The sequence below is a fragment of the Schistocerca cancellata genome, chromosome 2 (genome assembly GCF_023864275.1).
Source record: "Schistocerca cancellata isolate TAMUIC-IGC-003103 chromosome 2, iqSchCanc2.1, whole genome shotgun sequence".
Classification (NCBI taxonomy): Eukaryota; Metazoa; Arthropoda; class Insecta; order Orthoptera; family Acrididae; genus Schistocerca; species Schistocerca cancellata.
In genome coordinates this window covers 446,801,949-446,821,244 of record NC_064627.1, presented here as the reverse complement: position 1 = coordinate 446,821,244, position 19,296 = coordinate 446,801,949, and the positions used below count along the sequence as shown (strand labels likewise).

General features: G+C 40.6%; 1 protein-coding gene across 1 annotated transcript in view; it reads left to right on the top strand.

Annotated features, from left to right (window-relative positions):
• Positions 1-762: 762 nt before the first annotated feature.
• Positions 763-19,296, top strand: part of LOC126161930 (uncharacterized) — a 114,571-nt gene continuing 96,037 nt past the window's right edge. Inside the window, exon 1 of the mRNA XM_049918104.1 lies at positions 763-990. Coding sequence (XP_049774061.1) covers positions 871-990 — 120 coding nt within the window. The 5' untranslated portion in view covers positions 763-870. The remainder of the gene's footprint in view (positions 991-19,296) is intronic.

The following is a 19,296-nucleotide window of genomic DNA, read 5'->3' as shown; positions in this document are numbered from 1 at the left end:
AGGATTTGGAATTTTCAACTGCAATATCGAAACAAGCGTTGAGTAAAATAATACCCAACACATGTGAAGCTATTTACGCTGTCCTGAAGGATGAGTTCATGAAGGCAAATCAAGTAAATTAAGTCTGTCAGCGAACTGTTTACCGAAAAGAGTTATCCAAAGTTCAGAAATCTAGAAGTTCTGGTGTAAGACTAGATCAAGTATACCTGCCAACGTTATGGTATTTTGATCTGCTTGGCTTTCTTAGTGATCAAGAAACGCCAAGACCAAGCAGGAGTACAATTGAAGATGAAATTTGAGTGTCAATGCGCCAGGAAATGGAACACGAGGTAATGTAAAACAAAACAGGTTAGCCCTGCAACTCTCGCAGTAAATGTACGTGAGAAAACTGCTTTCACTTTAGCAGCCACTGTCTACACCATTTTGACCGCCTTCTCTGTTTCCTGCGGTTGGTCTGAATGTTTTTTGCAACACAAGTTGCGAACACAGACCACAACAGAACTTCCTCCAATTCTATATTTCAAAATAATTGAATTAAGTTTTTGACGTTTACGGGGAGCGTAGTCGCTTGCCACTGATATTTCTGTTCTACACCGACAGATGGCGGGCGAGTAGTAGATTGGGGTTTGTGTCGTGTGAACGAACCACATTTGCAGCGATCTTTTGCATGTACAAACATCTGCGCCAATGTCTGCGCAGACAGATCGTTGCGTGTGGACCGGGCTTTAGACTGTGGTTACTTGTTAGACTGTGTGAAGTATCTTTGATAGTTGTGGTGAGAAGATGGGATTTGTTGTGGTGTGGTGCAGCGTGTTTGTTTAGAGGTTATGTTTTAGTTTGCCGACGAAGTAGCTGTACTTGAAAAATTACATGATGGATATGCATTTGAAATTATTTTTCTTAGAAGATTGCTTCAAACCTAATAATGGATACAGTTATCTTCGTAATTCTTTGAATTCACTTCTCGAACACAAAACGTTTTCTCTGAAAGTGAGTATGTTATAAATGCAACGTAATTATTATTAAGGTTTTTGTGTTGTCGGACGTCAAATAACGTATGAGACTTGTCGAAATTGACATTCATGAACTGTGGCATGAACCGTTCATTTGGACACTCCACGCACCAGTATGAGATAGTAAATATCTTGTACAGTTCTTGATGCTGTGACGTTATTTCGAGTGTCGACGTTGATATATTTTTGTAGTGTGAATGTATTGATATCTGCTGCTTCTATAACATTCTTGCAGTTGTCTTACAGAGTCGATTGATTGGGTTGGAGAGAAAGGGACCAAACTACAGGGTTATCAGTCCCTATTACAGAGTCGTAGCAGTTTTACTCACTTGTCACCCCGTACTTCATACTACCCAGGAACTAACGAAATATAAATTGGATACTTTAGAATTCTTTGACAAGAACTTCTTCCATGTTATTGTGCCTTATAATTTGTTTTCGTTTCTGTTCATGTTGCGTTTTGTTGGAGGTAGTTCGAAACCTTACAGCAGCTGTTTAAATTGGTAGCTATGTTATGACAACGTTACTGAATTAGTGTCTAAAAATCCGTTCTGTGAATCACTTTTGTCTGTTATTTAAAACATTAAACGTTTTAATGCCAACTTGACATAGTGAACACTAATTTGCGCGCGAGGGGGGGGGGGGGGGGTGATACGGGCAGGGTGCTTGTGAAACAGGATGGACTGGAACCTTAAGTTGATGATCCAGTATGTTCACAGTAATATACTGCAAGAAAAGTAGCACATTGTTTAGGAGGTTAGGAAACTACTTTCATGTTTGAGTTTTACAGTGAACAGGAGTTCAGATTTATGTTGTCTGTTGTTTCGCCCACCCCACTCATGGCAAGTACCATGATGTCTCCTCATAAAATGATACGGTAGATTTATTTCCTTCATCCAAGCCTGTTTGTTCTTTCGAGATATCTCAGCAGTGGAACACAAGAACTCTGAAGTTGTTTACTTTCTCTGATTTCTACTGTCATTAATGTTTGGGGGAAGTCATTATGACATAGGTTTTCTATGGTGTCATCAAATTGCTTATGAGAAATATCATGGTGATTCATTCAAATGCCAAATACCACTTCTTTTCGTAATGAATTTTCTCTTTGCAGCAGAGTATTGATGATTTGAAACTTCCTGGCCAATTAAAACTGTGTGCTACTCGTTGATTCAAGTCTGGGACTTTTGTAGTTTGATATGCTTGTATGGGTTGTGCTTGGAAACTTTGCCAGTCCGAGATTCGAGCCGTGGTCCGGAAAATTACTGTTTAATAAAGTTTTTCAAAAGAAGCAAAATAAATGAACAAACAAACATATGAGGGCATGAGATACTCTGGTGTTGCAAAGGGAGGCACCAGGTAGAAAAGGTAGCCAACCATTATTACTGGGTATTAATGGCATCTAACTCTTCCTCTGCAGTGATATACATATAAATAACCTCGAAAAGATAGAAAAACAAAGCAGAACAGTCACTGAAAAATTTTTGAAGAAAGTCTCACAGGTACAAAAGTGAGGGTGGAAGAACATTGCTGAGAAACAAATGTTGAGGAAGTTAAGGTGTGTTTTTGATGTATCTAGTATACATACAAGCAGTAGTTTGAAAGGTTATTGTGTCCTCTCTTTACTTAGCATGCCAAGAAGCTCATGACAAAGAGGCTTGCAGTAACCCAGTTTTGAAACTGTTCATACCTATCACAGTTGTGATGTGAAACCCAGCTCATTCTCCTCTTCCAGTAGACCCGGGAGGTGACAGATACTGGCACCCAGGTTGTGATAGTGCTTGATTTCCAAGAAGCATTTGATGCATTCCCTCACCCTCACGTAATGAACAAAATAAGAGTGTATGGATCATCAGACAATCTTTGTGTCTGGATTGAGGAGCTTGTAGCAAATAGAGCAGAGTTTATCATTCGTAATAGAGGGAAATCTTAAGATCTAACAGCAATTTTAAGAATCGGACACTTCCCTTGACCTATATAGCTCAACAGCAGCTCCCGATCCCACAAATTGGAATTGAACATTTCCCTTGACCTGTGTAGCTCGACAGCAACTCCCAATACCGGAAAACCCACAGCCATAACCACACATTGGAATCGAACACTTCTCTTGACCTATATAAGTCAACAGAAACTACCGATACCAAATCATAAAACCCAAAACTACAACCACGTCCACAATCATCACTACCTCAAAAAACACAACAAACCAACAAAAGTGGAATCGAACACTTCCCTTGACCTGTTATCCTTACGACATCTCCACATACAGCAGTCCCTGGTCTGAGACACCGGAACTTTAAGTTATCCTCATTTCTTCACAACATACTGAACACTTCATGACTTCATACAAAGATTCGAATAGTTGAAGAAATTTTATTAGAGACAATGCACTGCCCCCATCATCGCCGACAACAGAAAACTGTTGACCCTGTCAGTCATATCCATACCTACCAAAGACATAAAAAAGCAATTTACCAAAATTCACTAACGACAAACAGAAAATAACTACAATAACGTCAAAATAACAAACTATGATCGTTACTCACTGAAAAATATTCCGCTGAAAGCACAGTCCCGATACCACACATGTGCAATGCTATCATGCAAATGAACCCCATACGCCACGTAACACGCTACCCATAAACACACCACAAGGGAAAACCACCGACCTCAACAATACGCCACCTATAAACACACCACACACGTAAACTAAACCAAAAACATCATCTAACACACCACCAGAGAGCACCACCGATCACATCAAAACGAAACCTACAAACATGCCACTCTCACAAACTAAATTCCGCGTCGTCGTGATGTCACACACAACAACAGGCTTACGTCACGGGTCAAAGCCGACGGGTGGGATCGGATGCTTCGGTCGACCCAACACCTTTTACTAACTTGACACATTCCACATCATTACTAAGTGTCGTATTCATGATCTATTGAACAAGTACTAATCTAATCTCTGTGTGCTGTAATTAATCTATTCTGAGCCTCACAATCCCTATGGGAGCAATTTGTAGGGGGCTGTAGTATGTTCTTAGAGTTATTATTTAAAGCTGGTTCTTGAAACTTCAGTAGTAGAATTTCTTGGGATAGTTTGTCTATCTTCAAGTGGCTGCCAGATCAGCTCTTTGGTCAAATCAGTGACTCTCCCATGGGTGAAACAAACCTGTAACCATTAATGCTTTTCCTTCTCTGTATGCATTCAATATCTCTGCTAGTCCTATCTGATACAGGTCTGACACACTTTAGCAATTTTCCAGCATGGGTCTCACAAGTGATTTGTAAGCGGTCTCCTATGTAGACCGATTGCATTTCCCTAGTGTTCTATCAATAAACCGAAGTGTGATACCCATGTTCACCACAAATGAGCCTATGTGTGTGTTCCTCTTCACACCCCTACCAACTGTTACACCCAAGTATTTGTATGAGTTTACAGATTCCAACTATGACTCACTCATACTATGTTTCTTTATTTTGTGAAGAGCACAATTTTACATTGTTGAACATTTTAAACAAGGTGCTAGTCATCTTGTCAAGCTCCAACTGAATTTTTGTACAGCTTCATTCAGACTGCATTTCATTGTAGATATCTGCATCATTTGTGAATAGCCTGAGGTTACTATTAGCACTGTCGGCAAAATCATTAATATACAACATGAACAGCGAGGGAACCATCACACTTCCCTGTATGCACCCGAAGTTACTTCTGCATCTGTCGATGACTCTCCATCCAAGATAACATGCTGTGTCCTCTTTAACAAGAAATCCTCTGTCCAGTCACATATTTCGTCTGGTACCCCCATGTGGTTGTAGTTTTGATAATAAGTGTAGAAGTGGTTCTGGGTCAAACACTTTTTAGAAATCAAGAAATATTCAGTCCACCTGACTGTCCTGATTGATGGCTTTAAGATGTCCTATGAGAAAAGGGCGATTGACAACAAATTGATGTCAAGATCTGAAGAAAACGAGCATCATGCGTCATCAAAGAATCATTTAGAAAGTGCAAAAGCTTTACTGTTAAAATTCTAAGAGCATATATTCCTCGAAAAAATCAGGGAACAAATTACTTTCTCATTGATATAACTTGTAAAAATGTCATAACACCAAAATTAAATATGTTCAAGCTCACACAGAGACCTATCAACATCCGTTTCTTCTTCACACCAGTTGTGACTGGAACAAAAAACAAAAAAGGGGGAGGGGGAAGTGACAGTGTGCATTAAGTTCACTCTGCCATGCATGATAAGATGAGAATCTGACATCAGACAACGAGTAGTGTGGCACTGTGGTAAGAGACTGGACTAGCAGTCAGGAGGCCAGTGGTGTGGATCCCCTTCATGCCATCCAAATTTCAATTTTTCTTAATTTCCCTAAATTTTGTAAGTTGTATGACTGTGGTGAAAGGGCATAGTCAATTTCTGTTTTCTATCCAAGCTTGTGCTTTGTGCCTAGTAACCACATTGTCAATGAGATACTGAACTCTAAATCATCCTTTATCTGAGAGCAACTCTGCCTTCTGAATATGGGTAATACACATTGAAACTACTTCCTCCTGCACACCTGTTGTTGCAGATAACTCGAGAGTAAGTGTGGTTGATGTTCTACATCCAAATCCCCGAATAAGATTAAGTAGTCCCTGAAAGGAATTCTCTGAGATGAGATGAAAGCCCAGCAGAGAAAACTGGACCCTATATACTGAGCTGGCCTTTCCAGAGCCTTGAGATAGTGTCCAGGACTAGGTAGATAATATTAGAAAGTGTGACTCACTCCATTGCAACAGCATCTGTGCCAAAAGACTCCATTTAGATTGAGAATGTATCCTGAATGTAGGGGAGGGTTGTTCATTGCCCAGTAGTCATTAGAGAGTTGCTGCAACTAGCTGCATGAGTAATAGCCTGGAAAGTGTGGTCAGTTAGTGGTTGTGAGTGATTGTACTATTTTATGCTTCTCTCCACTTTGTCACTGATTTGTTGGCTACAGTTTATAATCAATAGGGTAGATGACTAATCTGCATAAAATTTGTATTACTTTTAATCATTCTTGTCATATTTATAACCAACATGAACGGTTGACAATAAATGCTCCCTTTTTTGTGTGGGAGGTATGGTTCTTGCTCACTGTGGTGCCACGGCATGTGGTACGCTGCTTAAGGAGCTCAGTCAGTGACATTTGAGTGGAGAATGGCCATCTCCATTAGCCCTCTTTTACTGTGAGTTCTGGATGTGCTTCAGCAGTTACTGTTCACTTCATCAGTGGATCATGGTTCATGAGAATAGCACAAACTTCTAATAACCTCTCATGGGCCAGTGCAATATAGCAACAGTAGATCAATGATATCATTATTATGGTGGTTATATTAGCCTTGAAAATTGGTGAACTCTGGATGTGCCTCAGCTATTACTATTCAGTACATCAGAGGAGGATCATGGCTCATGAGAATTGTACGAACTTGTAATAACCTCTCATGGGACAATGCGATACAGCAACAGTAGATCAATGGTGTCATTATTATGGCTGCTACGTTAGCCTTGAAAATTGGTCAGTCATTGTGTCATTAACATCAAAACATTATCTGAACAAAAGCCAAGAGAAGCTAAGGGTATCTTTGTGGCAAGTAGGGGGTCAGTCTTCTAGTGTCTTATAAGTAAGACTGTGTCCAGGGCATGGTGCACCATCTCCCTAGACTTGTTCCAAGTGCCAAATCATGGAGAAAATGTTTCAAACACTCATTACTAGATAGCACATGGTTTTCTTGCCAAGCAGTGCTTCCCTCTGTAGTTCAGGTTTCCATGTGTCAGTCTCCTCCCTTTAATTACTGCAAAGTTTGTGTGAAAAGCAAACTGCATATGAGATTTTGCTTGAATCAGTACAACATCTTTGTAATGGAATGAATTAATTTTGCATTTCAAAAATAGTAAAGAAAAGTTAAAAGTGGTATGACTAAAGTGGCTAATACTAAGGTATCCCAAATAACTGCTAAAAATTCTTACTCTGAAACAGAAGAACGTCACAGTGATTAAAAGAGGAAAGACTATGGCTGATGTATGCCATGCCATGCTTCATTTGAAGGACCAGCTGTGTTTATTTGTAAGTTGCAAAACAGAAAGACCTGTTGATGATGATGTCAATTATTTCTCAACAGCACAGTAAACCTTGCAACATCTGCTCCCATGAATGGAGTTGTGTTGAAGAGAAGTCAATACTGGAAGATTTTTTTCCTTGAATTTAATTTTATTCTGTTGTAAAAATGGAAAAGGTATAAGAAATGGTACGAGATGACTACAGTTGCACTAGTTAAGACATTACTGCCATATTTATGTTCTTTTGTTATCATAAAACATAGTGCCTCAGTGTTAATGGCAGTTAAAACAGTAACTGTCATAGTGCTTTTATGTGCTTGGCAAAATTTTTAATTTTCTTTTTTGTCTCGTTAGTTTTTTGCAGTGATGAGGGGAGCAGCATAAATCTGTTCTATTAGAATATCTTCTCAGTTTTTTTGGATACAAATAAGTTTTATACAAAAAAAGGTACATTGTTTTTTGATTCTCCTGACAAATGAGAGATTTGGCACTCAAAACTACTGTTATTTCCACTCATCATATTTAGAGAATCTGCCGACAGTTTTGTTTCCAGTAGCTGATGGATGCACCAATATTACAATGAAGCTAGCTAAAATCTTTGACTCACAGGGTGTGACCTTTTCTTGCCAGGGATTATCATGAGACTTGTGTAAAAAATAAACAATGGATTCTACTGAAATGATCAAAATATCTATGCGAAGTAGCTCGCAAAAAGCTAGAAAGAAACAAACCCATCAGCTAGGACACTGAAATATACATTAAATGAATTTATTTAAGAATAGTGGAGTATAATAATTTTTTACATCAATTAACAAGTAAAGCAACTTACTAAATAAAGATGATACGTGTTAAAAAAAAGATGAAATTATTTTATGAAGTTTTTTGTTTGATTAGCGAATGGTGGTGTAGATATGAAATAGGCAGATATAAAGAAAATTTCAGGTGCAATAACATGAGCTATTAAACAAAGGCAAGAGTTCCGAACAAACAATAATAGAAATTTGATAGAACGTGCGTAACGAAACAAAATGTCATGCCCCTTAGTCCTCATTGTGTGCCACCTCTGCCAATGTACCATGCACTGGCCCATCATTCCCCTGCCGTGCGTCTCTTCTCCTACCCCCCACCCCCCCACCCAAAAAAAAAAAAAAAAAAAAAAAAAAAAAAAAAAAAAAAAAAAAAAAAACACACCTCCCTACACTAGACATGGCAGTCTTGTCACACACCCATCTAGTCCCTGCATGCTCTGACAGACGCCCCTCTCCCTTATTTTAATGTGTTACAGAGTGACTGTCTCATCCAATTTTTTTTATTAACTGATCACGTAGTTACATTGATTTGTGGTGCTCCTTCATCTTTTATCTCTTGTTATCTTTATCTTCTTTTCATTTGAATATTATTTATTGCTTTTTAAGATCTGCTTGAACATGTAGGCAAACACATGCTACACTGTGGTTTTGAATAAAAGATGTTTATCTGATTTCATGAGCAACCACCCACTTATGTATGTTTAGTTAAGCATTTTACAAAGGTGTGATGGAGAAGACTTGTTTATTTGTCCTTTCCAAATGTCCTCCTCAGGAGGCTCCTGACTATTTCATGAGTATGAGTGTGGTAAGGATGGGACCCCAAGCTGTAGCAGCACTTACTTCCATTTTTGTGTTGTAATCTCTGCCTATCCTTACTTCCCTTAGTTTCTTTCTCACGGTGGCAGCCTATTTCTCTATGTTCTGCTTTCTTTCACTTATATCATTATCCTTTTACTTTACACCAATTTTTCGGCTGAAATAATTTTTGGACCCTTTTTGGGTTTGACCTCCTGTGTGTCCGGTGGTGTGGGCTGACTGGGGAAGAAAACCTGAAACACACTGAGGTGACAAAAGTCATGGGATACCTCCTAATATCATGGCAGACTTCTTTTTTTGCCCATCTTAGTGCAACTACTCAATATGGCATCGACTCAACAACTCGTTGGAATCCCCTGCAGAAATATTCAGCCACGCTGTCTCTATAACCACCCGTAATTGTGAATGTGTTGCCAGGGCAGGATTTTGTGCATGAACTGACCTCTCAATTATGTCCCGTAAATGTTTTATACGATTTATGTCGGGCAACCTGGGTGACCAAATCATTCACTCGAACTGTCCAGAATGTTCTCGAAACCGATTGCAAACAATAGTGGCATGGTGACATGACATCCATTGTGAATGGTCTCCAAGTAGCCAAACATAACCATCTCCAGTCAATGATCAGTTCAGTTGGACAAGAGGACTCAGCCCAGTCCATGTAAACACAACCCACCCCATTATGGAGTCGCCACCGGATTGCACAGTGCTTCGGGTCCATGGCTTCTTGGGGTCTGCGCCATACTCAGATCCTACCATCAGCTCATTCCTACTGAAATTGGGACTTATCTGACCAGGCCACAGTTTTCCAATCATCTAGGATCCAACTGGTACCGTCACAAGCCTAGGAGAGGCACTACAGGCATTGTTAAGCTGTTAGCAAAGGCACTTGCTTTGGTCATCTGCTGCCATAGCCCATTAACACCAAATTTCGCCATACTGTCCTAACATATACACTCATCATACGTCACATGTTGATTTCTGCGTTTATTTCACACAGTGTTGCTCATCTGTTAGCACTAACAACTCTGCACAAACACCGTTGCTCTCAGTTGTTGAGTGGAGGCCGTCAGCTATTTCATTGTCTGTGGTAAGAGGTAATGCCTGAAATTTAGTATTACTGCCACACTCTTGACACTGTGGATCTCAGAACATTGAATTCCCTAATGATTCCCAAAACTGAACATCCTGTGCGTTTAGCTCGAATTACCATTCCACTTTCAGAGACTGTTAATTCCCATTGTGCAGCCATAATCTCATCAGAAACCTTTTCACATGAATCACCTGAGTATAAATGACAGCTCCACCAATGCACTACCCTTTTATACCTTGTGTACGTGCTACAACCACTATCTGAATATGTGCACATTGTTATCCCATGACTTTTGTCACCTCAGTGTAGTGCCAACTGGCTACATTGTTAAAAATTCTGTGCTCACAATAACTGCGTAGATTCGTATATGCTCTTAAAAGAAAGTGCAGTAGTGAATCTGATGTGGTTGGGTCATTATGTAGGCTTTGGGAGGGCTCCTTAACAGCACAGACATCACACTTCTGATTCCTGAGCTGCTAGCTTCTCTTGCTTGTCAAGGAGTAGATGCCAGTCTTCTTGGAGCATCAGTACTTCCTGCAATGCCTGTTGTGCCAGATGACTTTTGCTGCATCTGGGTGGAGAGCCCTGGATTGGAGTAGATAGCATCAGGACAGACATTTCACTCTTGAAACACATCAAACAAAATCAACATAATGGCCATACTGATCCAGCTTTCTCAGCAGATACTTGTTGTTGTTGTGGTCTTCAGTCCTGAGACTGGTTTGATGCAACTCTCCATGCTACTCTATCCTGTGCCAGCTTCTTCATCTCCCAGTACTTACTGCAACCTACATCCTTCTGAATCTGCTTAGTGTATTGATCTCTTGGTCTCCCTCTACGATTTTTACCCTCCACGCTGCCCTCCAATGCTAAATTTGTGATCCCTCGATGCCTCAGAACATGTCCTACCAACCGATCCCTTCTTCTAGTCAAGTTGTGCCACAAACTTCTCTTCTCCCCAATCCTATTCAATACCTCCTCATTAGTTACGTGATCTACCCACCTTATCTTCAGCATTCTTCTGTAGCACCACATTTCGAAAGCTTCTATTCTCTTCTTGTCCAAACTAGTTATCGTCCATGTCTCACTTCCATACATGGCTACACTCCATACAAATACTTTCAGAAACGACTTCCTGACACCTAATTCTATATTCGATGTTAACAAATTTCTCTTCTTGAGAAACGCTTTCCTTGCCATTGCCAGTCTACATTTTATATCCTCTCTACTTCGACCATCATCGGTTATTTTACTCCCTAAATAGCAAAACTCCTTTACTACTTTAAGTGTCTCATTTCCTAATCTAATTCCCTCAGCATCACCCGACTTAAATTGACTACATTCCATTATCCTCGTTTTGCTTTTGTTGATGTTCATCTTATATCCTCCTTTCAAGACACTGTCCATTCCGTTCAACTGCTCTTCCAAGTCCTTTGCTGTCTCTGACAGAATTACAATGTCATCGGCAAACCTCAAAGTTTTTACTTCTTCTCCATGAATTTTAATACCTACTCCGAATTTTTCTTTTGTTTCCTTTACTGCTTGCTCAATATACAGATTGAATAACATCGGGGAGAGGCTACAACCCTGTCTCACTCCTTTCCCAACAACTGCTTCCCTTTCATGCCCCTCGACTCTTATAACTGCCATCTGGTTTCTGTACAAATTGTAAATAGTCTTTCGCTCCCTGTATTTTACCCCTGCCACCTTCAGAATTTGGAAGAGAGTATTCCAGTCAACATTGTCAAAAGCTTTCTCTAAGTCTACAAATGCTAGAAACGTAGGTTTGCCTTTTCTTAATCTTTCTTCCAAGATAAGTCGTAAGGTCAGTATTGCCTCACGTGTTCCAACATTTCTACGGAATCCAAACTGATCTTCCCCGAGGTCGGCTTCTACCAGTTTTTCCATTCGTCTGTAAAGAATTCGCGTTAGTATTTTGCAGCTGTGACTTATTAAACTGATAGTTCGGTAACTTTCACATCTGTCAACACCTGCTTTCTTTGGGATTGGAATTATTATATTCTTCTTAAAGTCTGAGGGTATTTCGCCTGTCTCATACATCGTGCTCACCAGATGGTAGAGTTTTGTCATGACTGGCTCTCCTGAGGCCATCAGTAGTTCTAATGGAATGTTGTCTACTCCCGGGGCCTTGTTTTGACTCAGGTCTTTCAGTGCTCTGTCAAACTCTTCACGCAGTATCTTATCTCCCATTTCATCTTCATCTACATCCTCTTCCATTTCCATAATATTGTCCTCAAGTACATCGCCCTTGTATAAACCCTCTATATACTCCTTCCACCTTTCTGCTTTCCCTTCTTTGCTTAGAACTGGGTTGCCATCTGAGCTCTTGATATTCATACAAGTGGTTCTCTTCTCTCCAAAGGTCTCTTTAATTTTCCTGTATGCAGTATCTATCTTACCCCTAGTGAGACAAGCCTCTACATCCTTACATTTGTCCTCTAGCCATCCCTGCTTAGCCATTTTGCACTTCCTGTCGATTTCATTTTTGAGACGTTTATATTCCTTTTTGCCTGCTTCATTTACTGCATTTTTATATTTTCTCCTTTCATCAATTAAATTCAATATTTCTTCTGTTACCCAAGGATTTCTATTAGCCCGCGTCTTTTTACCTACTTGATCGTCTGCTGCCTTCACCACTTCATCCCTCAGAGCTACCCATTCTTCTTCTACTGTATTTCTTTCCCCCATTCCTGTCAATTGTTCCCTAATGCTCTCCCTGAAACTCTCTACAACCTCTGGTTCTTTCAGTTTATCCAGGTCCCATCTCCTTAAATTCCCACCTTTTTGCAGTTTCTTCAGTTTCAATCTGCAGTTCATAACCAATAGATTGTGGTCAGAATCTACATCTGCCCCAGGAAATGTCTTACAATTTAATACCTGGTTCCTAAATCTCTGTCTTACCATTATATAATCTATCTGAAACCTGTCAGTATCTCCAGGCTTCTTCCATGTATACAGCCTCCTTTCATGATTCTTGAACCAAGTGTTAGCTATGATTAAGTTATGCTCTGTGCAAAATTCTACAAGGCGGCTTCCTCTTTCATTCCTTCCCCCCAATCCATATTCACCTACTATGTTTCCTTCTCTCCCTTTTCCTACTGACGAATTCCAGTCACCCATCACTATTAAATTTTCGTCTCCCTTCACTACCTGAATAATTTCTTTTATCTCGTCATACATTTCATCTATTTCTTCATCATCTGCAGAGCTAGTTGGCATATAAACTTGTACTACTGTAGTAGGCATGGGCTTTGTGTCTATCTTGGCCACAATAATGCGTTCACTATGCTGTTTGTAGTAGCTAACCCGCACTCCTATTTTTTTATTCATTATTAAACCTACTCCTGCATTACCCCTATTTGATTTTGTATTTATAACCCTGTAATCACCTGACCAAAAGTCTTGTTCCTCCTGCCACCGAACTTCACTAATTCCCACTATATCTAACTTTAACCTATCCATCTCCCTTTTTAAATTTTCTAACCTACCTGCCCGATTAAGGGATCTGACATTCCACGCTCCGATCCGTAGAACGCCAGTTTTCTTTCTCCTGATAACGACGTCCTCTTGAGTAGTCCCCGCCCGGAGATCCGAATGGGGGACTATTTTACCTCCGGAATATTTTACCCAAGAGGACGCCATCATCATTTAATCATACAGTAGAGCTGCATGTCCTCGGGAAAAATTACGGCTGTAGTTTCCCCTTGCTTTCAGCCGTTCGCAGTACCAGCACAGCAAGGCCGTTTTGGTTAATGTTACAAGGCCAGATCAGTCAATCATCCAGACTGTTGCACCTGCAACTACTGAAAAGGCTGCTGCCCCTCTTCAGGAACCACATGTTTGTCTGGCCTCTCAACAGATACCCCTCCGTTGTGGTTGCACCTACGGTACGGCCATCTGTATCGCTGAGGCACGCAAGCCTCCCCACCAACGGCAAGGTCCATGGTTCATGGGGGGAGGAGCAGATACTTATGAATACTTAAGTGTGGACAGTTACAATCCAACTGCTTTCTCTGCCCTGGCTACCCCATGACCAAGCCAGATGACTGGGAACAGAACAATTTATTCAGTACCTGGTGTGTACTAGAACAAATGGAGATACTTTTACAGCAATGAAACCATTATTCTTTGAGGAACACACAGGTCAAGAGATATGTTTTGAGAAGTGGACTCATTGGGAAAATTGTAAAATGGATCTCTGTTGATTAAAGCCTTTTCTGCTCTACAGTCTCCAGCACTTCAGACATGTGAAAGACTGGGGGGACACAATGGTGACTACTACTTCACATAAAACTCTGAATATGCTACAAAGAATTATCTTTTACAGAGATCTTAACGCTATAGACAGATGAGGATCTATGAGCTAATATACAATGGTGAGGTGTATGTTTTGACCAACACTTACAGAAGGGTTCAAAAAATAAGCTTTATAAAAGTTAAAAGTTATGGTGTCTAGATGTGATGTGAAATCTTATGTCCTACCACCTGTGGGATGTTTCTGATGCCTAAGCTCTTGATAACAGACCCAAATGCAGAAGTCTTTTTTACCTACTGGACAATCTCTCCCCCCCCCCCCCCCCCCCCTGCCAATCTCATAGCCTCTCTACAGTGGTTGCTTCTCAAGAATAATTGTGGCAATGACCTTTTTTCAGTGATTCATATCTCTCTCTTGTCACTGCTTGATGGACCAGTTACAACACTGGGTGCTTCGAAAAGCTAGCTGAGAGTTCTGTTCGTCTGCTGTCACCTTGACCCTCACTCTGTCAGACTGCACTGACAAGGTTGTGAGAGATGTCTCAGACGAAATCACTTGTGCTGCTGGAACTGTTTTTCCCTTCCTACAGGCCCCCTCTTCCACTGGCCGGTGACATGGTGGACCAAAAACATTGCAACAGCTATTCGAGATCCCTGGAGCACCCTGAAGGATGCCTAAGTGATATACTTTGTAGACTGACCACCTCACTTTTAATTGTCCTCTAACTGCTTAAAAAGATAGAGGGGGGGCTATGCATCGATTGAGTGATCCTGAAGGTATTTGTTCATCTGAGTTTTGAAAGTGCGGACCATCCTCTCGGCTTCTCCATTAGATTGTGGATAGGAGGGGAGTGTTGCAATGTGGTGAACACCATGCTGGGCACAGAAAGCACGAAACTCCTCACTATGGAATTGTGGACCGTTGTCAGTTAAGAGCACTTCCAGCCGACCTCGAATTGCAAAAAATTTTTCCATGGCTGTGATGGTGTTGGTGGTTGACATGACATTGCGTCGAACAATGTACACTATCAAGAACATGATGTTAAACACTGGTACAGCAATATCAATGTGTACCTACTCCCAAGGGTGAGCACATGGTGGCCAAGAAGTCAATGAACGTCATGGGGCTGCCTTGTGGCTTTCTCAGGGTGGACACATTTGGGTGAGTCGTTCAATCTCTTGGTTCATGCCCAGCCAGTAAGTGAACCTGTGAGCCAAGAGTTTAGTTCGGGATATCCAGTAGTGCCCTTGGTGCAACAGTTGTAGGACGTGCTGACATGAAGAATAAGGAATGGCTACTTGGGATGTCTCTCATCGGAAAGGAGTAGAATGACTCACTCGATTAACATGAGCTGATGGCGGATGTTAAAGAAGTGACGGAATGCTGTGGAAGCCTTGGGAAGTTATTGTACAGGCTATCTGTGAAGTATGTGATTTAGGAGAACGTCATCATTAGCAGTTGTATCTGCAACCCACTAGCTGGTAATGGAAAAAGGATCTACAGCAGCGTCTGCTTCTTTATCAGTGTCAAAGCACAGAATTTCTTCTTTGTCAAACTCTGGATCGCGTTCCCATGGAAGACAGGAGAGAGCATCAGCATTGGAATGCTCAGTTGTGTTGCAGCAGTGAATCTCATGCTGGTAGTGTGTCAAAAATAAACCCCAATGCTGGAGGTGGTGAGCACTCCGGTCTGGAATCTTTGCTGGTGTATTGAATAAGGAGATCAGCAGTGTAGGGTCTCTGACAAAGTGAAACTTTGTGCCATAAACAAAAACGTGGAATTTCTTTAATGCAAAGATGATGGCCAGTGGGTTCTTTTTCTGTTTGGGAGTACCTGCATTGCATGCCAGTCAATGTTTCCAATGCACAGGCCATAGGGTGCTCAGAGCCATCCGCCTCCCTGCGTGCCAGAACTGCTCTGACACCTGCTTCAGGTGCATCTGTGCAATAACTATCTGCTTTGTTGGATCAAAATGTGCGAGGCATGGGGCATCAGCAACTGGGATTTCAGCCTGTGGACGGATCACTCGCAAGCTGGTGTCCACCGGGAAGAACCGGGACAAGGGGCCGGCTTCCGTTGCTGCTGTGGATAAGAATTTGCGGTAATACAATATCTTCCCCAGAAAGGAACGAAGTTGCTTACGTGCTGTTAGTCTGGACAGTTTGATTATGGCTTCAACATGTTTATCCAGTGTACGAATGTCTGAGCTGGAAATGGTGTGGCCAAGGTACTCAATCTCCGTCTGGAAAAAACAACATTTTTCTTTTCTCCATTTTAGACCAGTGTCCCTCAAGACACTGAATAAAGATTTGAGATTGCGAAGGTGTTCCTCCGTGGTTGTTCCTGTTACAATGGTGTCGTCTAAATAGTTAATGCATCCATCTCGTTTGAGTATTAATTGTTCCAAAAACCATTGAAAAATGGCAGGTGCACTCGCGATACCAAACATTAAGCATTTCAAAGAGTGAAGACCATGCAGCATGTTAAGTGTAAGAAACTGTTGAGATTCTGCATCAAGGGGAAGTTGGAGATATGTATCCGCTAGGTCTGTTTTAGAGAAGATGTTTCCACTTTTTAATTTTGACAGTAATTCTTCCAGTTTTAGGAATAGGATATGGCTCAGTATGTGATTGGGCATTGACAGTTACCTTAAAATTGCTGCACAGGCAGATCTTCCCAGATGTCTTTTGCACTATGACTAATGGGTAACCCATTGACTAGAAGGAATAGTTTTTAGAACTCCTGTTGCAGTTACATGACCCAATCCTTCCTTTACTTGGTCTCTGAGAGCTAACAGAATGGCATGGGCTCGAAAGTGCTGAGGCCATGCCTTATATTTCAGTGCGATTTGCGCCTCAAAAAAAATCCTTTGTGGTGCCAAGTTCTGGGGTGAACAGGTCCTTATAATCCTGGCAATGTCTCTAGGTCTGAGTACGAAACATCTTCAGGTACCAAATTCACAGAATCACCTATTGAAAACCCAAATTTCTGAGAAGAATCAAGTCCAAACAAGTTCTCAACGGAATCACTGTTTATTTGAGACCATAGACATATCACAGCACTGCACTGAACAGATATTTGAATGTAGTGCGGGGGCAGTTGAATTTAGTGAAACTAAACTTCTAATTGGTGGATTTCAGAGCATTTCTACTCAAGCTAGAGAGATTTCTTGATTCACTTCACAGGTAGTACCAGAAATTAGTTATATGTGGTGACTTCAATATAAATTTTGTATGTGATGGTGCAAGAAAAAGGATGTTGGTAGATCTCATAAATTCATATGATCTGATGCAGACTGTGTTTTATCTTAACTAGGATGCAGGGGAACAGTAGCACAGCCATAGACAATATTTTTATTCGTTCTTCATTAGTAGATGGGCATTCTGTTAGTAAAAGGGTGAATGGCCTTTCAGAGCATGATGCACAAATTTTAACATTGAAAGGCTTTTGTACTCAAATGTCACATATAATTACAAACTATGTATGAAAGTTAATCCAACAGCAATAGAGAGCTTTTTTAAACCTCATCAAGGAACAAGAGTGGTAGGATGTTTATAGTACCAATAACACAGATGACAAATATAATACTTTCCTTAACACATTTCTCACACTCTTTGAGAGTTGCTTTCCATTAGAACATTCTAAACGGGGTACTAGCAGTAAAAGGCAGCCCGGGAGGCCAACTAGTGGGATAAGGATATCATGTCGAACAAAGTGGGAATTATATCAAAATGTTAGAAGTAGTCACAAGCTACAGTAGCCCACTACAAACCATACTGTAAGGTGCTTAAAATGTTATTAGGAAGGCAAAGAGTATATGGTATGCAAATAGAATAGCTAATTCACAGGATACAATTAAAACAATATGGTTAGTTGTGAAGGAAGTGTCTGGTCAGCAGCACAAGGTCGACGACATAAAGTTAGTTTGTAGTAAAAATATTTCTGTTACTGATAAATCAGATATACATATAGTATTTAACAATGATTTTCTGAGCATTGCTGGTGAATTAAATAAAAATTTAGTTTCTACAGGGAATCATATAACTCTCTTGGCAAAGTCTTTCCGAGATTGATGTCTGAAATACTCCTCTGTGATACAGACAAGGGGGAGATTGAGTCAACAATTAAACCACTGAAGACTAAGGACTCTCATGGATATGATGGAGTGCCTAGCAGAATATTAATGTACTGTGCTGCACATGTTAGCCCCGTATTTAGCCATATTTGTACTTTTTCCTTGAGGGATGGTCAGTTTCCTGAACGATTAAAGTATTCAGTAGTAAAGCCGCTTTATAAAAAGGGAGAAAAGGATAATATAGACAATTTTAGACCTATTTCTATACCATCAGTGTTTGCAAAAGTTATTGAAAAGGCTGTGTATGTAAGCATAATTGATCATTCTGTATCACTCGATTTGCTATCAAATGTACAGTTCGGCTTTAGAAGTTGCTTAACAACTGAAAATGCTATATTTTCTTGTCTCTGTGAGGTACTGGATGGGTTGAACTAAAGGTTTTGAACGCTAGGCATATTTTTTAATTTAAACTAAGGCATTTGATTGTGTTGGCCATAAAATATTGCTCCACAAGTTGAATCATTGCAGAATACGGGGAGTAGCTCACAGTTGGTTCACCTCTTACTTTCGTAACAGACAGCAAAAGGTCGTTATTCACAGTGTTGAGAATGGCTGTGATGTGGGGTCTGAGTGGGGTAGGGTCAAATGGGGGGTGCCCCAGGGATCAGTGTTGGGGCCACTCCTGTTCCTTGTTTATACGGGGTGAGTCATTAGCTATTGCCACCTAGAATAACTCTGAAAGTATGATAGTAGCTGAAAAGTTTGTGGGACAAATGTTGCATGGGACAACAGAGGCCATAATATGATGTTGCTTTTTGTTGCTAGGTGGATTCGCGTCAAAGATATGAAGGTCAACATTGTTTTTATTTTTAATGGGATGCTATAGTTTGGTACTTATTTTCTGATAGTGGTCTTTGAAGGTCAGCGAAGGTCAAAAAGGTGGCATGAACGTCCATTCACACAAGGTGTTCGAAGTGATGACCATTGGTATCAGTGCAGTGCTGCAATCTTCTTATCATGGACTGAGAGATAGTCCTTATCACTTTGGCACTTATCGAAGCACGTGCTCTGTCAGTTGTCTCTTGTATATTGCGCAAATAGTAAATATTCCCCAAATATGGTGTA